Source organism: Sphaerodactylus townsendi, unplaced genomic scaffold (genome assembly GCF_021028975.2).
Source record: "Sphaerodactylus townsendi isolate TG3544 unplaced genomic scaffold, MPM_Stown_v2.3 scaffold_20, whole genome shotgun sequence".
Taxonomy (NCBI): domain Eukaryota; kingdom Metazoa; phylum Chordata; class Lepidosauria; order Squamata; family Sphaerodactylidae; genus Sphaerodactylus; species Sphaerodactylus townsendi.
Window position 1 is genome coordinate 164,626 of NW_025950363.1, and position 24,489 is coordinate 189,114.

At 46.9% G+C, this 24,489-nt stretch overlaps 1 protein-coding gene across 1 annotated transcript in view; it reads right to left on the bottom strand.

Moving 5' to 3' along the window:
* LOC125425178 (protein FAM47A-like) overlaps positions 1 to 24,489 on the bottom strand; it is a 43,658-nt gene that overhangs the window by 6,273 nt on the left and 12,896 nt on the right. The window contains exons 3-7 of the mRNA XM_048482726.1: positions 24,079 to 24,230; positions 20,743 to 20,896; positions 14,408 to 14,584; positions 9,263 to 9,409; positions 4,519 to 4,599 (exon numbers count right to left, since the gene is read on the bottom strand). Of these exons, the coding sequence (XP_048338683.1) occupies positions 4,519 to 4,599; positions 9,263 to 9,409; positions 14,408 to 14,584; positions 20,743 to 20,896; positions 24,079 to 24,230 (711 nt within the window). The remainder of the gene's footprint in view (positions 1 to 4,518; positions 4,600 to 9,262; positions 9,410 to 14,407; positions 14,585 to 20,742; positions 20,897 to 24,078; positions 24,231 to 24,489) is intronic.

A 24,489-nucleotide genomic window follows, 5' to 3' on the forward strand; every position in this document is an offset into this window, starting at 1 on the left:
AAGGGAGGGAGAGTGCTGTGGAGAAAGAGAGGTCAGGAAACCCTCTTCCACTGGAAAATACTATCTCAATGGGGTTGCTATCCTCCAGGCAGGGACTAGAGATCTCGTAGGCCCCTTCCGCACATGCAGAACAATGCACTTCCAATCCACTTTCACAATGGCTTGCAAGTGGATTTTGCTGTTCCGCACAGGAAAATCCAGCTGCAAAGTGCATTGAAAGTGCATTATTCTGCACGTGCGGAAGGGGCCCCAGATTTACAACTGATCTCCAGAGTACAGTGATCAGTCCTCCCAGGGAAACCAGCTGCTTTGGAAAGCGGAACAAATGAATCGGTACAAATGAATTAAACAAACAAACAGCCTGAAATACTGCACGTGAGCGTGCTCTGTGACGAGCTTGAACACTTGGAATGTGCTACATAAGTGATAAACCCAACAGGAGAAGGTTTTCCTAGAATGGACCTGTAGCAGCAGAGAAAAAAAATTCCTGTTTGTTTCTGCCACTTATGCAGCTGCTAAAACCACAGAACCTCCCTCCGTGGCCCCTTCCGCACATGCAGAATTCAATCCACCTTCACCATTGTTTGAAAGTGGATTTTGCTACTCTGCACATAGGCCCCTTCCGCACAGGCAGAATAATGCACTTTCAATCCACTTTCAATGCACTTTGCAGCGGGATTTTGCTGTGTGAAATAGCCAAATCCACTTGCAAACAATTGTGAAAGTGGATTGAAAGTGCATTATTCTGCTTGTGCGGAATATTCCATAGTGCATTGAAAGTGGATTGAAAGTGCATTATTTCATAGTGCATTGAAAGTGGATTGAAAGTGCATTATTTTGTGTGTGCGGAAGGGGCAACTGCCCAATATTCTGCAGAAACATGGTTTTCTGCATGAACGATTGAAACAATACATTTTATCTTTTCTTATGGGATGGGATGCTGGCTCTGTCTGTCTCTTAATTAACATCTTGACCAGATTAGACACCTCTCCAGGGCTCCCCTTGTCTGAACTCGATGTCTTAAAACTGATTCAGAGCTTTATCCTCCTGGTACTGCTCATTTGCACTACAGGCGCCTATTCTCCGTTTGATTTTGCTTGTTAACTTCCCACGTGACCATAACAAAGATCTCAAAGGGATTCACAATAAAATATAACACAACTAAAAATACAACATACAATATTTTAAAAACAATGAAGTGCAGCGTACAATAAATGGCATAGCAAAAATACAATAACATACAAAGTGCAACATTAACAGCATCTCTAAAAGTACCTTGTGATCACTCTATAAAGGTATACAGGCAAGCATTAAACCCAAGGATGTGTCTGGTTTGAGATTCCTAATTCAGACATGAACACATGTGAAACTGGGGCGTCTCCTTCACACTGTTAGGACCTGCCTGTCCCACAAGGTCAGCCCCTTGGCCTCCGGGTCTCATACTTTTGGAGGTCTGACACATCACCTATCACCGGATCCTTTTGGCTGGAAATGCTGGGAACTGAACCGGGGACGTTCTGCGTGGCAAGCCGGGGCTCTCCCTTAGAGCTGTGGCACCTACTCAAATAGCAGTCTGGAATGCTAACAGTTTTTCAGTTCTTCTCTTGAAAGCCAGCAGAGGCAGTGACAGATGAATCGGCATAAGCATGAACTTTTCCAGTGGGGAAGACCGTCGTTGAGAAGGCTTCAGAACTTATGGTGCGCGTCTACTCCTGAAGTGAAAGTGGTGCTCTCAATGCACGGTGAGGGAGTGCCAGAGCACATACATAATGGCAAGCACTCTGGACTCTGACTTCTGTTGCTTCTTGCCATGGTGACCCTATGAATTAGTGTCCTCCAGCACGTCCTATAATTTAACAGCCTCGCTCAGGTCTTATCAACTGAAGGCCATGGCTTCCTTGGTTGAGTCACTCCATCTGACATTAGATCTTTCTCTTTTCCTGCTTTTCCTAGCATTATTGTCTTTTCCAGTGAGTCACCAGGACACTGTTGGCACCCACCACCAACCTTGTCCTTCTCCCACAGGGAAAGGGACTCCCATTCTGACCTGTAGAACAGGCAGGAGCACTCCAATGTTCGCCCAAATGGCTTGTAATTCAATGAGAGTTCAAAAGAAAGGGTGCTGCTGGTGTTGTGATAACCAGAGGCTCAGGGACATTTGGATGCCCGGTTATATGGGAAGAGGCCCGGCTTCAGATGAGCAGAACCCAGATCATATAGGGCTTCCAAGATCAAAGAAACACCTCAAATTAGGCCCAGGCTCAAGTAACTAATGTAGATGGTTTTGCATGACAGCTTAGAAACTTTCTTCTAAGGATGTCCACTTCCTAGTGGAACTTGGGGATCTCCTGGAATTACAGCTGATCTCCAGACTACTGAGATCAGTTCCCCCTATTTGCTTTGGAGAGTGGACTCTATGACATTGTCCCTGTGCTCTCCACACGTAACCTCAACATCTCCAGAAGTTTCCCAATCTGGAGCTGGCAGCCCAACCCCCATTCTTGTTGGTGGTCAGGAGGGACCTGACAATCCTAACTGGAGTACAGACAGGAGTCTCACTGCTACATTTCACAACAATTGAAACTTCCAAAATATCTTCACAAACAGTCCCTTGTAGAGTGTGTTACAGGAGTCCAGTCTGAAACTTAGCACTTAGCACTAGCGTCAACCGGCACAGTTGGCAGGCTCAATAAAATACCATCTTATGATCTAGGTGCAGGTGAAAGAAGGTGATATTAACAACGGCGTCAGCCTGTATATCTATCAGCAGGTCCTGAGTCCAAGAGCATCCCATCCTTTAACTTGATCTATCAAAGAAAATTTAACTCTACCTTAGGCTGGCAAGTCAATACCAGCTAAAAACTTTGGCTTCTCAAGTAGTATCACCTCCGTCTTACCTGTATTACATTTCAGTTTGTTCACCCTCATCCGCATGACTAAAGCTCTCACTCACATGACCAAAGGTCTTTATGACTGCATCCTGAGACTTAGAGAGACAGTGTGGTGTAGCTCGAATCCTATGTACAATCTCCATGTGACTAGAGATAATCTCTTCCGCCAGCACTTTTGTCACACTTGTATTTGCACAAGGCCTTGTGCAAAAGAAAGGGTGCTCAGTGGAAGAGCCTGGCTAGTGAACACAGTTCTGTCTTTATCCATCACTAATTTAGTCTATTTTAACGATGGAGCCTTTGTGGGTTGCTGTTGTTTTAATTGTATAGTTTGCTCCCGAACCTGATTTGTATTAGTTTTGTTGTACACCGCCCGGAGCCCCTCGGGGATAGGGCGGTATACAAATCTAAATAATAAATAAATAAATAATAAATATTTCTGCAGGATCGAGTAAAATCAGCTCAGTTAATAGCCAGATCAGAATCAACAAGAGTGCTAGGCCCAGAAACCATTACTTCCTGAACAGCCCTGAATAATTCTGCGGGATGTGACTAAAGGATGTGACTAAAGGCCAAAATACACCATACGAAATACACCATACGAAATCCACATGGCTGGAGAAGGCCAGCCTGGCTCATGGTTATTCATTCGAGAAGAACCCCACATCCAGCTCACAATTTCTCTGTCTGTAAATGGGGTATGGGAGAGAAATGGGGTATGGGAGAGAAAGAGACTTCTGCCTCCCCTCCCATGGTATTTTCTTCCACTGGAAACAGCACTTGGTTGGAAGCTTTTTGCCCCTTCCTCTGTCACTTCTTGTCCATCCCAGGGCATGGGAAGCACAGAGGATATATAACCAGTGGTGGGATCCAAAAAATTAATAACAGGTTCCCTCACCAGCCCCCCTCAGCAAAGGGGGCAGAGGCGTATCTAGGCTCAGCCCTGGGCAAAACCTGAGTTGGATGCCCCCCAGTAAGCCACCCCACCACTCTAATTCTCAAAATTTTTTTTGCACCAGGTCATTTCTAAATCATCATCACATTATAGAAAATGCCCCAGCTCACAAATCTGAACACAGCAATGGTGAAACACACAGGTTCTTTGATAGAGACTGGTGAGATAAAAGGTACGAAAGGCTGAGAATCAATGAATTGCAGTACCTGAAAGGGATTAACCCAATTCAGGGAGTTACATTATTAGTCGCAATTGCTATATGGAACCTTCACGTTCAAAGGCAGGATGCCTCTCGGGGAGGCGAGGGCGTGGTGATGGAAAGGCGGACCCAATTAGTAACCCCCTCTTGGCACACACAAATAATTAGTAACCCACTCTCGGGAACTGGTGAGAACCTGCTGGATCCCACCTCTGTATATAACCATGAGTCGGGTTGGGAATTCACATCTTGATACATGGATTTCAAATTGTGTATGGTCATCCTCAGCCCATATCATGGGAACAGAAAAGCGTAAGGCAAAGTCGCTGGTGTATTCACCTTAGATCGGGTGAATCAAAACTTGGACCATTCTTATCTTGAAGGATCACACTCCATGAAGCTACTCTGATTCCAGTAGTGATCCCCACCTTTGGACAATGCTGGCCAATGAAAATCAGCACAGATTCACTCACCACAGGTTTCCTATAGCCTTTCAATTCAAGGAATTCCTCAAAGGCATATATCCCGTAGAGTAGTTGCTTTTCCTTTTCCTCCTGCAACAGATTTAATCAAAGTCACGTGAAGGATACTCTTTAAAAGATTTTTTGTGGGATTGAGGTTTACCTATGGTGACCAGACGTCCTGCTTTTGGCGGGACAGTCCCGCCTTAAAACTATTTGTCCCGCGTCCCGTGGGTTTTTTGAACTGTCCAGGTTTTTGGAAGGCTGCCGCACTGCCTTCTGGGGCGCTCCCCGGTTTCCCGCCCTGTGACAGGGTGGGAAACGGGAGCGCCCCAGAAGGCAGTGCGCTTCTGCGGCTGTGCGTGCACCAGCCTGCCCGGGTCCCGGCTTACAAAGGTGACAATCTGGTCACCTTAGGTTTACCAGATGAGCTCACTAAAGAGCCACAGGTGCTTCTGGACAATACTCACCAAAATGGCATTTCAGTTGCCTTTCCCACACACATTTAACAGTTTGGTGGTGATTCCAGATTTGCGATTCCTGTCAACCACTTGGCTTCAGACACGTTGGCATTGTTTACACATTATATCAAGAGTTTACACATCAATCATACCAAGAGTGACACTCTGGTTGCCTTCAGATTCCCTACTTCAGTTGTCCTCACCCTTTGAAGGCAGGTTGGTGGCGACCTGAGAAAAAGTCTTGCTGGGGGTGGCCCCAAAATTTTTGAAGCTCCCTCTACTGGTGTCTTTTGCCAGCTGGCGGAAACATTTTTGTCTCATCTGGCATACCCCAAGAACTTTTACTGGCCTGCCTTCTGGTGTTGTTTGTTTATTAAATTGAATTATTTTATACTTTTAAATGTATTATTAATTCATTCAAATGTTTGATTTTTAAAAAAATGTTCACTGCCTTGTGGACCCTGATTGAAAGATGGCATCAAAATGTTTTGGAGAAATGACATAAATCGTGCCTGAAAGCCTAAGTTACCTTCAAATCAGTGGTCTTGCTCATCATTAGATATCATCTTTGGCAGAATCCTTTTCAACGTTGTCCTCCAGCCAACAAAATCCCAAAATGTACAATCCCGCCCCCTCCCATCAATGGACTATGAGAAAATCTTCCTCCCTTTTATTTCTGATGCCTACTACCCTGTTTCCCCGAATATAAGACATCCCCCCAAAATAAGACATAGTAGAGGTTTTGCTGAAGTGCAAAATATAAGGCATCCCCCGAATTGTAAGACATAGCAAAGTTTTTGTTTGGAAGCATGCCCGACGAACAGAACACAGAAAAAAATAAGACATCACCTGAAAATAAGACATAGCGCATCTTTGGGAGCAAAATTTAATATAAGACACTGTCTTATATTCGGGGAAACACGGTATCTCTCTAACCTCACTCACGTCCTTTCATTATCTCTGTCTAGTTCAAGAGTCTGCAACCTGCAGCTCTCCAGACAGTCATGGACTGCAATTCCCATCAGCCCCTATTGGCCATGCTGGCAGGGGCTGATGGGAATTGTAGTCCATGAACACCTGGAGGGCCGCAGGTTGCAGACCCCTGGTCTAGTTCAACAGCATCCCTCACATCAGAAAGCAGGGTAGGTCACTCCCCTTCCACAAAGAACATGCGAGTCACGTGCTTCACTCAGAGCTCATTGGTACGATTTCTCCGCACACACCTTAGTTCAAAACTTGCAGACTAAGAGCTTCCACACGAGCAGATACTATTATAGAGGAGCGCTCCATTCATACATCCTTAGGATGACAGAAGACAGGCAGTTGTGGCGACAGCAACTCTATGGCTGGTAATTACAGGTGGACTGGACTAGCTTTCTCAGAGAGAGCCATCGTGGCAGAGGCGTAGCTGGGCCAAACTGCGCCCGGTGCACATTCTACATTTTCTGCCCCCCATTGCCCTCCCGTGGCCCCGCTGTGGCGGCGCCCCCCTTCCCACACTTACCTTAATTCCTTTCCTTTCTCTAGAACTTTTTCAGGCTGCAAAAGGCCTGTTCACAGTAAAAACAGCCTGATGGGCACTATACTTCCCAGGAGACCTTGTGAGCCCCAAGGGAACTGTAGTTCCTCAGGCTGTTTTTACTGCAAACAGGCCTTTTGCAGCCTGAATAGGTTGTAGAAAAAGGAAAGGAACTAAGGTAAGTGTGGGAAGGGGGGTGGGGTGGGCACCGCTGGGGGGGAAAGGGGGAGGGGCCTTGGAGCGATTTTCTGTGCCCAGGCATGCGCCCGGTGCACGGCACACACCCCGTTCCCTTGTTGCTCCGCCGCTGCATCGTGGTGTAGTGATTAAAAGCAGGTGCACTCTAATTGGGAAACCCAGGTTTGATTCCCTGCTCTGCCTCTTGAGCTGTGGTGAACCAGATTAGCTTGTGCACTCCAACACATGCCAGCTGGGTGACCTTGGGCTAGTCACAGTTCTTCAGAGCTCTCTCAGCCCCACCTACCTCACAGGGTGCTTGCTGTGAGGGGGGGAGGGAAAGGAAATTGTCAGCCCCTTTGAGTCTCCTTCTTTCCCACCCCATTTCTCTCCCTCTCTCTGCTGACACTTGTGTTGCTTGAGGTGATAACAGCTGATTCACATATTCTTTGAGTCACCAAGGGCAAGATGGTATCTACAGGGGAGAATTGGGCTGGCCAAACCTTTTTGTCAAGGGTGCCATAAAATAAAAGTGTGGCAATGTCATTCCAAGTGTGAGAACATGAACTGAGGTGGTGACAGAGGAGGCTCTGCATTCAGAGGGCCAGAGGGAAGCTACTGTGAGCTGCTCCCGTTTTGCAGAGGAAGAGGATGGTGAGCTGTTACCTTGCTGCTCAAACTCACGGGAGCCAGACTATGGTGGTTTCTACACAGCCCAAATATAACAGGCCGAGGAAGCTATTTATCCCATTTTGGGGAAGAACTTTGCAAAGGGATCTTCTCTAAGAAGGGTTCAACCTGTTAAATTTCCTTTAGCCCGGGTTTTACAAAAATCGCTAAACTAGTGATCTTTTTGGAGCCACAGCAACACGGATTGTTTGCAATGGCTTCTTGGAGGGGTGAAATCTCCAGCGTGAAGGCAAACGGGGGAAACCAGGTTCATTAATAACATGTCATGCACATTGTTAGTGTGCTTTGAAGAAACCACCTAAATTGACTGAACTTTCCCAACTTTTGATGTGGCTTCATAATTATCCTCCCAGGTGCCTGTAGAGGGAGCTAGAGACCATGTTACTGGGGCAGATCTAGCAATTGCTTCTTTTCTAGCGTAACTCCATAACCCGGAAAACTAGAAAACTGATGGGGTGGTGGAGGTGAACCCCACAAAAGAAAACTGGTAACAGACAGACTCAGCTGCCTTCCACAGAAATATTTCTTAACTTGCTTATAAAAGTATTGCACTCCCATGGGCGATAGAGAACCTTTACAAACTATTATATATTATTGAAAGCTGCCTTGAGCTATGAGGAAAGACAGGATATACGTGTTTTAATTAATACATAAACATCTGGATACTGTCAAACTCTGGGACGCTTTAGTCTTTTTCTCACAGCACAGCTGTTCCAACCCTGCGATCGTTTTAGTTCAGTGATGGCGAACTTTTTTGAGACCGAGTGCCCAAACTGCAACCCAAAACCCACTTGTATTTACCGCATAGTGCCAACCCGGCAATTTAACCTGAATACCGAGGTTTTACTTTAGAAAAAAAACGGTTGGCTCCCTCTTCCTCCGCCCCACCCGCTCGAGCAGGGGCCAGCCTGCTCTAGCCTCCAGCAAGTCCTGCGTGCACCACTCCGTGCCTCTCTAGCATCTCTGCCTCCTCTGCACCCCGCCCCCCCTCAGGCAGCAGCCACCCGGAGCACAGGCACCAGGCCTGCCAGCCGAGTCCTCCCTACTCACTGCAGTGCGCGCACGTTGTGCTCAGTGGTCCAGGTCAGTCTAGATGTGTGTGTGTGTGGAGTGATTTTATTTATTTATTTATTTATTTATTTATTTTATTATTTGGATTTATAAACTGCCCAATCCCCGAGGGGCTCTGGGCAGTGTACAACACTATGTACGCAATATATAACAAGGGTCCCGATAAAGACCAAATACACTAAAATCCATTAAAACAATTAAAACCATTTAAAGAGCGGGCAGAAGCAATAACAATAATAACGATGGTGATGGCGTCCCGTAGCCCAATTCCTTTGACTGCCTTCAAAAAGGAGGGAGCGGCCAAACTCGTCCTTAAAATAACAATGAATATACAAATAGATTATAAAATAGTGGGCAAAAGCCCAAGGAGCAAAGCAAAGGTGGGGGTGGGGGGATGATGTGTGCACGTGTCCAAAGAGAGGGCTCCGAGTGCCACCTCTGGCACCCGTGCCGTAGGTTCGCCATCACTGTTTTAGTTGCTCCTTTCCACACCTTTTCTAACTCTGTAGTGTTCAGTTTGAGTTTGGGTGATGGGAATTGTACTCAGTTTTTCCAATGTGGCTGTGACAAAAATCTATGCCAGGGCATTACAATATGGGCCAGTTCATTCCAATTCCTTTCTTAATAATTTATTGCATAGAATTTGGCGTTTCCACCACCATCTCATACTGAGACAATATTCTTGATCTATCAATCCTGACCTCAAGATCCTTGGTGGCGGGACCGGCGGGAGGTTAGGGGGGGAGCTGTCAGTCATCACTACTTAAAACCCTGCTCTGGGAGACTTTTCATTCTCAGAAGAATTACACCACATAAGTACTATTACAGTTTTCTCTACCTTTTTGCCATACTTCCTGGCATTCAAAAACTTCTGCAGGATATCCGGAACGGCTGCCTTTTCTCTATGTGCCTGTTTTTCCCATGTTTTAGGAGGCAAGTACCATGATCCATATTTCATCTTCTCCCGCTTTAGTTCAGGAGGTGCCTGCCAAAAATAAGGGTTATTCACGTTTGCTCCGACAAAAAAACTTTCAGTCACTTCACAACGATGCCATCTGGTTGTTCAAATGATTTTGCGGGTTGCATTTCCATAATCCTTATGATTCCATAAGGTAGGTCAGCATTAAAAACCCTCTGTCTAGCAGAGATGATGCTCAGAGATAGTGGCTTGCCTATTGCCATGAAGGCAGTCATAACATGGATAACATGAGTCAAGGATCTGTTTCTACTACCTAACTCACACGCTGCATGTTAGCATAAGCATAAGCATAAGCATAAGCATAAGCATTTTATTGTCATTGTGCACGCACAACGAAATTTACAGCAGCATTCCTCGATGCACACAATTTCAGACTCACACATCATCCTCACTTTCCCTTCCTCCACCCATCCCTACACAGCCCCAAACACATCAATACGAAGCCGCAGAGTTTAGCATAGCCACAGCTCTGGAGTAGAAGCTGTCTCTAAGCCTCTTTGTCCTAGTTTTGAGGGCCCTGTATCGTCTGCCGGATGGTAACAGTTCAAAGAGGGAGTGTGCTGGATGAGACGGGTCCCTCAGAATATTTTGGGCAGTTGCATGTTCTGTGCAACTGTGAGTAACTATATCCTAGTGGCTTTTGCCCCCCGCCCCACAAAAAAAAGCTGCTTTAGAAGTGGATGGTTGGCTTTTTGTAGTGTTAGCAAAAACCTATGGTACACATTTTTAAAATAACTTATTTAACATAATCTATATCTGTAACGTTTTTCTCTTTCTCTATGTGATCCTGTTATGAGTAACCTGTCTGTCATGTTCTGAGATGACTTCTGTTATGCTGCCTCTTATTTTTGCTGGCCCCAAAGGCTCTTGGTGTAGAATGGGACGGCTTAGTAGTATTTGTTAGAATCTACCATAAAACGGAAAGAAACTATAACCTAGCTACACAAAAAGTGAAGCAACTTATAAAGAAGAAAAAGAGTTTGGATTTATACCCCGTCTTTCTCTCCTGCAAGGAGACTCAAGGTGGCTTACAAGCTCCTTTCCCCACAATAGATACCTTGTGAGGTTGGTGGGGTTGAGAGAGTTTCAAAGAACTGGGACTAGCCCAAGGTCACCCAGCAGGAATGTAGGAGTGCGGAAACACATCTGGTTCCCCAGATAAGCCTCTGCCACTCAGGTGGAGGAGTGGGGAATCAAACCCAGTTAAGAGTGGAGAACTGGGTTCGATTCCCCACTGCTCCACATGAATGGCAAACTCTTATCTGGTGGACTGGATTTGTTTTGTCACTTCTCCACATGCAGCCTGCTGGGTGACCTTGGGCTAGTCACAGTTCTTTCAGAACTCTCTCAGCCCCAGCTACCTCCCAAGGTATCTATTGTGGGGAGAGGAAGGGAAGGAATTTGTAAGCCACTTTGAGACTCCTTATGGTTGAGAAAAGCAGGGTATAAATCCAAACTCTTCCTCTTCTTCTAGGTTTCTTGGAAAACCTTTCCTAAATAGTTAAGACTTGGGTCCAGGCAAAATAGTTTCCAACTTGTTTTCCCACTGTGCCCAGAAATAAGGGAGATCATATATCCCAGTCTGTGATTGATGGAATTGTGCTGAGCAAGATAACTCAATGCTGACATGTGTTTTATTATGATTTGAATATGCTTAGACTCTACCGGTATTTTTGATTGTACCCATAATCTTTCACAAGCCATTCTGTTGAAATGAGCCACTGGCAACAGAACCCTGATTCCCCACACTGAGGCAACAACAGCGTCGAATTAGTTTGCATGCGTTCTTGTTACCGGCCTTCTTGAGATGGCTACAAATGATTGGAAGACTTCCCCTGCGTCATCTTCCTTAAACCCTCCAGAAATCATTCTTGTCTTGGTTCTGGTGGGTTTTCCGGGTTGTGTGGCCGTGGTCTGGTGGATCTTGTTCCTAACGTTTCGCCTGCATCTGTGGCTGGCATCTTCAGAGGTGTATCACAGAGGGAAGTCTCAGTGAAGTCTCACTTCTCTCTGTGATACACCTCCGAAGATGCCAGCCACAGATGCAGGCGAAATGTTAGGAACAAGATCCACCAGACCACGGCCACACAGCCCAGAAAACCCACCAGAACCAGTTGATTCCGGCCATGAAAGCCTTCGACAATACAGTCTTGTCTTGTTCTCAGGTAATAGAAGTTATAGTTGCTCAGAAAGGGAACAAGAAAGACCAGGCTTTTTGTCTGGGAAAAACAATAAATTTTGCTAGTTCCTTGGAAGTAGTGCCCTCCTGTATTCAAACACTATCTGAACTGACTTTGATTGTTTATGATTCTGGTGTGTCTATCATGTGTAATGCTGAAATAGTGTCCGCAGTCAAAAATAGATTTAACAAAAATTGTCAGCCCGTCACCTAAAGAGAGCTTCCCTATCGTTACCACGCAGGCTTGGCCATCAGTCACAAGACACGAAGTACCTTAAAGTGCCACATGAGGAAGACACAGAGAGTATTTGTTTATTGAAACTGCAATCCAGATTGAGGGTGGGAGTGCGAAGGTGACCAGGGACGGTGGGGCGAAGGTGGTGCCACACTGCTTCCACAGGGCAACGCTGACAGGAGGGTTTTCTGAAAACCACCTTGCCGCCTGATTTGCCCATTGATGAATGAGCTTACAGAGTACAAAAATGTGGCATAAGTTTGTAGGCCTGAAAGACAATGTTCATAGAATCATAATGTTGGAAGAGACCCCAAGGGCCATCGTCCAACCCTCAAGCTGGAACCAGTGGTGGGATCCAAAAATTTTAGTAACAGGTTCCCATAGTGGTGGGATTCAAACTGTGGCGTAGCGCCAATGGGGCTGGGCGGGGAACGACGGGGGCGTGGCCGGGCATTCCTGGGCGGGGCTGTGGCAAGGATGCAGCCGCTGCGCCAGTCCTTGGGCGGGAAACTGCCACGCATGCCGGTGCACCTCCTGCTAGACTGCTTCAAGTTCTGCGCGCTACTGCTGAGAGGAGGGGCGTAACTAAGGCCAAAATTACGTGGCAAAATCACCCATTAGTAACCCCCTCTCGGCACACACAAATAATTAGTAACCTACTCTCGGGAACCTGTGAGAACCTGCTGGATCCCACCTCTAGCTGGAACGCTGGTGGAAGCCAACTAATGGTGACTGGGAACACCCCCTTCCCTGCTGGTGTCCACTCAGATGCCAGCTTAGCTCTACAGATCCACAGTGGCTTCCATTTCTGGGTTTCATGGAGTTGGGGTGCAGCCAGACACCGATGCGTTTATTCCCTCCGCCCCTTACACCAGTGAAGGGGGCAAACACATTGGCTCAGTCCCCCACCACTTCCTATGGGCATTCAAGTCCTGCCGCGCCCCACCCCTCCCCTCCCCTCCCAATCTGGACTGGGCTACTTGCAATCTGCAAGGTGTTATTTATTTATTGCTCCAAGGTTCCTGTACAGTCTTGCAAACGCAACTGACTCCAGCTCAATGTTAATTGGCTTGTGTTGCGATAGCAGTTGAAGTTTCTGTGCCTCTCTGAGCTTTGTGGGCCGTGATTAAGTGAAGCAAGATGTTCTGAGCTTTGATGGCACCGTTATTACTCTCTGTTTCTGATCTAGTAAAAGAGATGCAAATGTGGGTGAATTTAACTTCTTTTGATACAACATGTAATTTCACTTGCACAGTTCCATCTCTGTGGGCACAATAAATCTCCTACCTCCCACCTCCCACCAAATCATTCAGGGGCTTCTGACTCAGTAGCATGTGCCCGAGCCGCCTGCCGCGGCATCCCACCCCCCTCCTGGACTCCCTGCAGGCCAGCTTCTGCTCTCCCCAGGCCCTGGGGAGATCAGGAGCCAGCCTCCAGGGATGCAAGGGGGCTCTGTGCTAGGAAGTGGCGGTGATCCGCCCTCCCAGGCTCCCTGCAATCTGGCTCCTGCCCTTCCCAGGGACTGGAGAGAGCAGGAGCTGGCTCCATGCTTTCAAAAGCTGGCCTACATGGAGGACTGGGAGGGGGGGCAGGGCCACACACATACACCCCCCCCCGAGCATGGGGAGCATGGGGGGAGGGGCTCCCCAAGAAGGAGTTGTCTCCAGGTGCCATTTCCCCCTGATATGCCTCTGCCAGCATGATATGCACCCAACCAGATGTACCAGCTAATAGCCTAGCTCCGTGGTGGCGAACCTTTGGCACTCCAGATGTTATGGACTACAATTCCCATCAGCCCCTGCCAGCATGGAGTGCCAAAGGTTTGCCACCACTGGCCTAGCTGCTATATGCTGCACCAGCTCCAGCTTCCGGATCGTCTTCAAGGGCAGTCCCACATACAGCGCATTACAGTAGACCAGAGGTCTTCAAACTATGGCCCTCCAGATGTTCAGGAACTACAATTCCCATCAGCCTCTGCCAGCATGGCCAAGTAGCAGGACTGATGGGAATTGTAGTTCCTGAACATCTGGAACGCCATAGTTTGAAGACCCCTGCAGTAGACAAATCAAGAGGTTACCAGAGCGTGTAGCACCGTGGCCTTGTAAGGAAAAGTTCCTTTCTCACAGTCCTTCCCTGCCATTAAATTTTCAGCTGTGTCTTCATTACAACTGGCCCCCTTCTGTCCATACTTAGGACGATCCAGTGTCCTGCATATACTGGCCTCTTCCTTTTAAGAAGTTCTTGGAATGGTACAGGCTTGGGAATCGCTACATCTCTAAAGAAGCATTGCTACCCTAATGCTGTAGTTCGCGAGAGGGGAAAGGGATGAGCCGATACTTGCCTCAAAACATTTTAAATGAGCCGTGCGGCAAAGCCCACCATCAGTCTAAACCGAGCTGCTTTTTTTCATTCAGTGTAAGGTGGTAGTTGAGTTAAATGAACTCTGGATTTGTATAGGTGGCCAGCAGCACGCAGTGTTTCCACCAGCTCGAGGGGACTCTCTTTGCGTCAGGAACTAGCAGACCGAGTTTTTAATTTATTACATCCATTTTCACTACTTTCTGCTTTGCTTTGTTCCGCCCGCACTTACTTTGACGGAGCTTTTGCCAACTTTCAGGGGCGGAGGTTTCCCCAGGCACTGCTTCAGTTCTGCCGGCACGTGATACAGCTCCACAAATCTAATGGGTGTTGTCGTCACAGGTTTGGTTTCATACCTGGTGTCAAAGAGTTTCAGGAGGGTGGCTTCTTCAATGTTATATTCACCTCCCTGGAAATAAAGGCCAAAAGGGCAATTTAACGAGGCCACTGCCCAGCACTATCCGAGGAAAGAGACAGAAAAAGTGCAGAGAAGGGCAATGAGGATGATTGAGGGACTGGAGCACCTTCCTTATGAGGAGAGGCTGCAGCGTTTGGGACTCTTTAGTTTGGAGAGCAGACGTCTGGGGGGGTGGGGATATAATTCAAGTCTATAAAATTATGCATGGGGTAGAAAATGTTGAAAGAGAGAAATTTTTCTCTCTTTCTCACAATACTAGAACCAGGGGGCATTCATTGAAAATGCTGGGGGGAAGAATTAGGACTAATAAAAGGAAACACTTCTTCACGCAACGTGTGATTGGTGTTTGGAATATGCTGCCACAGGAGGTGGTGATGGCCACTAACCTGGATACTTTAAAAAGGGCTTGGACAGATTTTGGAGAAGTTGATCTATGGCTACCAATCTTGATCCTCCTTGATCTGAGATTGCAAATGCCTTATCAGACCAGGTACTCGGGAGCAGTAGCAGCAGCAGAAGGCCATTGCTTTCACATCCTGCATGTGAGCTCCCAAAGGCACCTGGTGGGCCACTGCGAGTAGCAGAGTGCTGGACTAGATGGACTCTGGTCTGATCCAGCTGGCTTGTTCTTATGTTCTTATGTTCTTATGAAGTTGTGTTTTGGGAACTAGCCTTAAACAGCATGCTTAGGAAGGGAGTGAAGGAGGACAGCCAATTCCAGGGGAGATGAAGCCTGAGGAAGGTGGGTTTGGGGGATGAGAGGGAATTCATTGGGGTACAATCCTATGGGCTATTCCAAAGCGGTCATTTTCTCCAGGTGAATTGATCTCTGTTGACTGGAGATCGACTGTAACAGCAGGAGATCGACTCCAGCCACCACCTGGAGGTTGGCAATCCTGTTGGTATTTGGCAAGTGCCAGCCACACAATTCAGTCATGAAAGAGTTAATGCTGTGCATGCTAATTAGATCATGAGGTCAGAGGTGAGCGGCCAGTCAATTGATCAGGTACCGGTCAGAGGAGCCCGGCACTGAGAGAAGTGTAACTGATCCAAGATCACCCAGTAGGTTTCATGTGGGGGAGTGGGGAATCGAAACTGGTTCTCCAGATTAAAAAAACCACTACCCCCACACTGGCTCTCCTGTACCTCTGCAAATTACCTCAAATGTTACTTCACGCATACTACCTGGGAGCAATTCCACACATCACAGAGGACTATAGAAGCAGCTTAACAACATTTTATTATTGTGTATAACCTACTTTGTGGAAGAGCTAGATTTGATCCCAGTAGCACGTTAGAGACCCAGCAAGATTTGGGAGGTATAAGATTTTGAGAGTCAATACTCAGTTTATCAGATACTAAGGAGCTATGGTTCTCCAAAGCTTATATTCTTGAAAAAATGTTGGTTTCTAGGCCCTTTCCCCACTTCTACCTTTAAGCTGCCGCCACTTCTCCAAGAAGTAGCGTGTAATCCCATCTGCACTCCTGTCGCCAGGGGCAACAGAGTTAAAGCTGCCCTGACACTGCTCTCTCTTGCACCCTCTCAGCGCGCTGCATCCCTTGCCCTGGGCTTTAAAACGGTGTCTTTGATTTACCCTTCAAGCGCAGAGCTGCTGGGTCGGGATGCCTGACGCGCTACCAGGGATGCCGCGACGCCAGAGCAGAGCTTGTTTATGACGGCGGCAGCAGGAGAAGTGGGGAAAGGCCCTAAGATGCTACTGGACTCAAATCCAACCATTCCAGCTTGTAACTTGGACTCTTGAAAGATTATTCCCTTAAAATCCTGTTAGTCTCTAAGGCCCTTTCCGCACGGGCCAAAAACAGCGCCCTGGGGACAGCAAAAACGCCGTCCCCAGGGAGCAGTTCACAGGGGGGGGGGCGCTGTTTCCCAACCTCGCTCCCCGAGAGAGGTTTTTGGGAAACAGCGGCTTCCAACGGCTGGAAGGCACCATCCTTTCCCCTGAAATCCTTATTCTTCGATTCTGCCTTCCCCCGCGGTAACCGTCCCGCAACATCGCTGAGGCCTGGGGACACGCCTCTGCCCCTGCAACTCCTGGAGCAGTCGCGACAGGGCAGGGGGGCGGTCCCTCTGGCGCTGCTGGTGACGCCAGCCGGACAGTCACAGGGAAGCGGTCGATTGGGCTTAACGGCATGAAGCGCCGGGCGCCAGGCTCTCCGGGAGCTTTCCAGGACCGCTCATGCCAACGGGTCCCTGGTGGTTAGCAGTCAAGGCCCCTGTAATGCACTCCAACTCCCCAGCGTGGCCGTGCGGAAACGGCCTAAGTTGCTAGTAGGCTCAAATCTAGTTCGTCTACACAGCCTACCAACATGACTGTCTACCTTCTGAAACTGTGCAATCTTTCTGTATCAAAAGGCAGGGCAGAAATAAAGTAAAGAGTCTTACTGGATGAGAAAATCCCACATCTTCTAATCCCCCTTCTAGGATTTGTTGAAGGCAAAGCATTTATCCCATCCATTTCCCTGATTACTATTCTGTAGCCAGCTTCGGGAGACCACCAAAGAAGTCCAGGGTTGCAACTCAGAGGGAGGCAGTGTCAAGCCACCTCTGAACATCTCTTGCCTTGAAAACTTTCTGGGGTCACTATAAGTCACCCGTGACTTAATGGCGGTTTCCTCCACCACCAAAACTTCAAAGCTTGAAACTGGGGTAAAAGGCATGTGAATCATATTGCAGCCTTCCCACAGATGCTGAATCAACAACGTTTTCGAGAAGAGCTTTCTCGGTTCCTTTTTCTGCCCCAACCACCAGAAGTGAAGAATCCATGTCAAAGTTCACAAGTGCGAACCTCCTTCTGGCCTGACGGTTGACTGACTACGCAATCCCACACCTACCTACCCACATGAAAACACGTGGTGCTAAACATAAGAAGCGTGGTGTAACATACAAGTCAGATTGTAGTTAACGAGTCAGTGAGATCCAGACTGCACTTCAGTGGGTCAAAGGTTGCAGAGATTCTGAGCAAAGAGTTGGTGGGAATAAAAACAAATAGTTGAGTATCACTACTTCTCTAAATGCTGCCTTGTGAAGCAAGTAAAAAAAACTGGAGGGTGAAGTGATAGAGAAGCTCTGAAAAGAGATGGAATTGTGGTGGATGGGAAGAACAGCTTTGTGGTGTAGTGGTTAAGAACAGGTGGATTCTAATCTGGAGAACCGGGTTTGATTCCCCACTCCTCCACCTGAGTGGTAGAGGCTTATCTGGTGAATCACATGTGTTTCCGCACTCCTACATTCCTGCTGGATGACCTTGGGCTAGTCACAGTTCTCTCCAAACTCTCCAGCCTCACCTACCTCTCAAGGTGTCTGTTGCAAGGAGAGGAAGGGAAAGGAGTTTGAAAGCTACCTTAAGTCTCCTTACAGGAGAGGAAGGGGGGCGGATATAAATCCAAACTCTTCTTCTTCTTTGGAGAGGGCTATTCTCACTCTGCAGCCCAACCTAGTCATTATATTGAGCAGATGGCTGCAACAGTCTAGTTTGCACTTGCATGTATGCCCTTGTGGATTGCTCAGTGCTCAGCAAACAGCAGCTAATATAGGGACTGAAATGGTATGTGATAAGTTTACTGACCTCTGAGTGGGGCCTCTTGAAATCTCAGCTGATCTCCAGACCGGAGAGGTCACTCGCCCTTGAGGAAATGGCATCTTTGGAGGGCGGACTTTTTGTGACATCACATCCGTGCTGGTCTCCCCTCCTCCCCAAATTTAGCCTTTCCCAGGCACTGACCACTAAATTTCCCGGTAGACTTGGCAATGAACGTGAGCTGGCGTGAACATTCTATCAGTGGAGGTCAATATTGCAGTCGCCTGGCCACGATATTACGCAGGCATGAATTCACCCAGCAAAAGAGTGGTACTAGAGATAGGTCTTTCTAGCACGTGTACCCGCCACACCTCAAGCCTCCTAAAATGCTCAGGGCAGTTTCCCATAGTTGTCCTGCAATCCTTCTTTCCTGTTACACATCTACATTTTTTTTTTGCTATGCTAGTATTGTTGTATAATGTTATGGTGCTGTTATGATTTTCTACTCATGGGCTCATTCCGCACATGCAGAATAATGCACTTTCAAACTGCTTTCAGTGCTCTTTGAAGCTGTGCGGAATAGCAACATCCACTTGCAAACAGTTGTGAAAGTGGTTTGAAAACGCATTATTTTGCGTGTGTGGAAGGGGCCATGGTTTTTTTGGTGGATTAAGCGATGTTATGGTATTATTGGCGTTTCATCAAGGGAATAGCCATGTATTTTGTGAATTAGCTTGCTGTGCTGATGTTGTTATATTGCTGGTATATTGTTGTTATATTGCTGCTATGTAATGTCAATGCTATATTGTTATATTGATGATGGTTTGGTTATTGATACTGTTATTGAATGTGTTATATTACTGATATATATTTTTGTTGTGAACCGCCCTGAGCCCTTCGGGGGAGGGCGGTATATAAATTAAAGGTCTGTCTGTCTGTCTGTCTGTCTCCCCATTTTTCCACTGCTTCTGCAGTGGAACGTTATTGATGAACCATATGTTGAATCTCAGCAATGGTGGCTAAGAGTGGATTATGCAACAGGAGGTAATATTCTTCTCTGCAACAAGACAGAGGAGTAACCTACAAATCACCATTCTCTGCCCAAAGAACTCCATCCTGAAACAGTTGTGTTAGAATTCGTGGGGAGGTTTGTTGCCATCTCCAAAGGGCGGAAGAAGTTCCTGATTATTAGAGATGTTTGCTGGCTTTGCAAACCGAAGGGGGAATTGCCAAGTAATGCTACTGTGAATGTAGGTTTCGTGATTATGTTTTAATTGTGGATAATCAAATCTCACCCTTTGTTTCTCCAATGTCATGGCCCTCAAAGGGTTTTTTAAAATAACTTCATGTGGTCTTGCAAGCCTACTAAATGCATCTGACAAAGTAGGCTCTAGCATTTACACATTACAAAGTCCTCAGGTCTTCTGCATGCCTGACACAGGTCCTGTTGATACATCGACTCTGGGAGTTGCATGCTCAAAACTTAATTTCCCAAACACGGAACTGATACATTACTTGAATTATGATAGATAAGAATAGCTTTATATAACTTAGGCCCCTTCCGCACACGCAAAATAATGCGTTTTCAAACCACGTTCACAACTGTTTGCAAGTGGATTTTGCCATTCCGCACAGCTTCAAAGAGCACTGAAAGCAGTTTGAAAGTGCATTATTCTGCATGTGCGGAATTAGCCTTAGAAAATTATAAAAGACTCTCTCTCTGTCTACATGTGTGTGTGTGTGTGTGTGTGTGAGAGAGAGAGAGAGAGACACACACACAGAGACAGAGACAGAGACAGAGACAGAGACAGAGAGTATATGTGTATATATGTGCTCAGGGAGCAGGTGCTCGGGAGCAGCAGCAGCAGCAGAAGGCCATTGCTTTCACATCCTGCATGTGAGCTCCCAAAGACATCTAGTTGGTCACTGCGAGTAGCAGAGTGCTGGACTAGATAGACTCTGGTCTGATCTAGCAGGCTCTTTATGTTCTTGTGTGTATAAGTTTTGTCATTTTTATGCATGAAGGTTTATTCAGTTGTATATTGTTATTTTTATAATTATATTATTTTTTCCTTTCTTTAAATATAAAATTAATAAAATACACGTTAAAGAAAAAGAGAGAGACCAAACTCTGTTCCTTTGTATCTGACCAAGAGCTTTGACTCTCAAAATCTTATACCCTGAAGATCTTGTTGGCCTCTAAGATGCTACTGGGCTTGAATCTAGGTCAGTGGTGGTGAACCTTTGGCACTCCAGATGTTATGGACTACAATTCCCATCAGCCCCTGCCAGCGTGTCCAATTGGCCATGCTGGCAGGGGCTGATGGGAATTGTAGTCCATAACATCTGGAGTGCCAAAGGTTCGCCACCACGGATCTAGGTGTTCTACCGCAGCACAGCTAAAACTAACTGGTAAGAAACAAAAAAACAGTGGGGACAACAGGTGCTTCAAGTTTCCTCCCAGCATCCTTTGTGGTACTGCGCTTTCCTCCCTTGCAGTTATTCCAACTGGATCTGCCTTTTAGTCACGGAATGTGAGCTTGGCGGTTTTGCTGTACCCATATCGACAGCTGATTTCTGCAGTCTGCTGTGAGAAATCTCTCTGCTTACCATACCATTGACCCAGTCACAGAACTCCTTGGTGATCTGCTTTATGTTCTCATCCAAGGGAGGAATGTAGTCTATTTTGGATGCATCTTCTCTGGCGGTCGACTCTTTTTTATGAGGCCATGTGTAAAGATTCCTGCTTGGGGGCTTCAAGTCCCTGCAATACAAAACCATCAAATATTTTTGATGCTTTATCACAACAGTGATGGATGAACTCTGATTTGACTGGCCCAGGCAGGTGTGATCTCATGAAATCTCTGCCTCTCGCACTGCCAAGCTGAGTTACTCCCCATTTGCTACTTTAAAAATATATTCTAACTGTGAACCTCGCTAACAGAAGACCCTGGATTTGAAACCTCCGAGGAAGACATGGGTTGCAGGCAATGGCAAACCACCTCTATTCACCTGTAGCCTTGAAAACTTTATGGGGCTGCTAAAAGTCAACTGCAACTTGATGGCCCTTCCACCACCATGATGGACAATAATACCTCCAGGTTTCACACCATCCATGTAAGCTGATGTGCCAAGTCCCTGTGTTACACAGACCAAAAAGATCTGATCTGATTAAGAAGTGTCAGACCATCTCAGTCCTTATCCTGTGATTTATTGTGACAGCTGTGCAGTCCATATGGTCTGCTAGTCAACCAACTGTCCTGCCCTTTGGCCATCGCTCAGTGTTAGTGTAACCCCCATGCTCAGAATGGGTTGACCCAGAAAGTGGTGGAGACCAAAGCAGCAGAAGGCTGCAGAGCTCATGTAGTTTGGAGGAGACAAGGCTACCAGACTCGGACCTTGGTTGGTATAAGCCCTTAACACCTTGTTAAGGTAACTGCAATGTTGTTGGGAACTACTGGGAAGGTAGTTGTTTATTTTTGCTATGTTGTAAATGTTGGAGTTTATTGTTTCAGGGTTTTTTGTGTTTGTAATGGGCGAGAGTTCTCCTGGAAACCTTCATCATGTTGAATCCTGTTCACCAAGCCCTTGGAGTCATCAGGAGCCAATCCACTTGCAAAGAAGAATTGGATTTGGCAATATCAGAAGACTGTAACTAGAAGGACTTGAAATGAAACCTGAACAGGACCTTGAAGAGTGATGTTAAATGTTGATGTTATATGTTGAGAAAATAAACCATTTTTTTAATTTGTTGTTGCAAACTCATTCCAAGTTCTGCCCCACAGAACCCACAGATAGAGGTTATATTAGCACTTGGGATGGATCTTCACCTAATACTCCTCAAATTTCATGTCCAGAATCCGCTATCAGGATCTGCTATCTGAGTTCTTATCCTACAACAGGATCCTTCCTCCCCTATGGTTGCCAGCCTCCAGGTGGGGCCTGGAGGTCTCCACAGTCGATCTCCAGACTCCAGGAATTACAGCTGCTCTGTTCCCTTGCAGACAATGGCTGCTTTGGAGGGAAGATTATGCAGCTGGCCTCCACTCGGGCCAGGGCCTTCACGGCTCTGGCGCCGGCCTGGTGGAACACTCTCCCTCCAGCTGTCCGGGCCCTGCAGGACCTTGGAGAGTTCCGCAGGGCTTGCAAGACTGAGTTGTTCCACCGGGCCTTTGGAGAGACAGGCCGCTGAGGGTGCCCCTTCCTCCCCCCCCCCTCTTTACCCCCATGGGCCCTAGTACCATCAGGACCCATTATTTTGCATTAGGAGGGTTTCGTAAGGGCGCAGGCGATGTTTTAAGATATGACTGTTGTTTTAATTATATGTATGTTTTTAGCTGATGTTTTATCTGTACACCGCCCTGAGCCCTTCGGGGATAGGGCGGTATACTAAATTTAATAAACAACAACAACAACAACAACAACAACAACAATATTATTATTTTGGCCCTTTCTACACAGATCACCTAATGTTCATTACACGTTTTCAGCTCCCACCATTTTTGCACTCATCCCCTCAGAACCATTCATGGCCACCCTTAGGTGTTTCCCTCCTTTTTTGAGATATTTGTTGAATCAGTGTTTCAATTATTCTCGCTGCCATTCTCTATAGCATGTAGATTTCTCTATAGCATGTAGGTTTTACCTCACAATAAATCCCCCACCCCACCCCAGAAACGGTGAAAATAAACAGGCGAGGGGGGAATGGAGTGAGCTCAGCTATGTGATAAAATGGCGCCAAAGAGAACGTTGGGGACAGCACAGAGAAAACATCATAAATAGATCGCCCAGCAAGTGAAGACATTTTGAAAATGTTTCAGACCAAGAAGAAGAAGAAGAAGAAGAGTTTGGATTTATATCCCCCCTTTCTCTCCTGCAGGAGACTCAAAGGGGCTGACAATCTCCTTGCCCTTCCCCCCTCACAACAAACACCCTGTGAGGTAGGTGGGGCTGAGAGAGCTCTGAGAAACTGTGACTAGCCCAAGGTCCCCCAGCTGGCGTGTGTGGGAGTGCACAGACTAATCTGAATTCCTCAGATAAGCCTCCACAACTCAAGCGGCAGAGCTGGGAATCAAACCCGGTTCCTCCAGATCAGAGTGCACCTGCTCTTAGCCACTGCTCTTAGCCACTACGCCACTGCAGGGGTTTGGAGACCATGCCCTACGAGGAAAGGCTGAAGGGCTTGAGAATGTTCAGTGCGGAAAAGAGGAGGTTGGCGGGGAACACGATGGCTCTCTTTAGATATTTTAAAAGGCTATAACAGGAGGGGCAGGGTGCTGTTTCAGTTGGCAGCAGAGGTTAGGAATCACAAGAAGGGGGATTAATTATGAGTGGAAAAGTAACAGTGGGACATAAGTAGAGGTGGGATCCAGCAGGTTCTCACAGGTTTCCGAGAGCAGGTTACTAATTATTTGTGTGTGCCGAGAGAGGGTTACTAATTGGTGATTTTGCCACGTGATTTTTGCCTTAGTTACGCCCCTCCTCTCAGCAGTAGCACGCAGAACTTGAAGCAGTCTAGCAGGAGGTGCACCGGCGTGCGTGGCAGCCTGCGCCTGCGTGCATTCGTTTCCCGCCCAAAGACTGGCGCAGCGGCTGCGTCCTTGCCACAGCCCCGCCCAGGAATGCCCCACCCTGTCGTTCCCCGCCCAGCCCCATTGGCACTACGCCACAGTTTGAATCCCACCACCATGGGAACCTGTTACTAAAATTTTTGGATCCCACCACTGGACATAAGGGGAAAAAATTACAGTAAGAAGAGCAGTGGAATGGACTGCCTAGGGAGGTGGTGAGCTCCTCCGCTCTGACAATCTTCAAGCAGGATCAACACTTGCCAAGGATGCTCCATAATTGAGCAGTGGGTTGGACTAGATGGCCCGTTTGGCCCCTTCCAACTCTATCATTCCACCATTCTGCATTACAGCATGTCATTCACATTCCAGCACTCACTGGGTAGTGGAGGTACGCCTCACATCTGTTTTTATTACATGCTCCATCTGATACGAAAGAGTTGGCAGAATCCCTTTGGATTTGGATTCGTCAAGTAACCTTCTGTTGTGGTACATCTCGGTGTCCAGGTATTTCATAACATCACGAAAAAGCTAAAAATAAAACAAATACCAAATGCCACATCTGAAATACTGTGCCAATAGATATCCCCCTCTACCCCAGTAACATGCCTTATCTTCTACTATAGGATACATCTGGTTCACCTCATCTTTAATGAAAAACAGTGTGGTGTAGCGTGTTGCACTAAGATCTGGAAGACTCAGGTTCGAATTCCTACTCTGCCATGGAAGCTTGCTGGGTGACCTTGGACCAATCTCATACTTTCAGTCTAATTTACTTTATAGGGTTGTT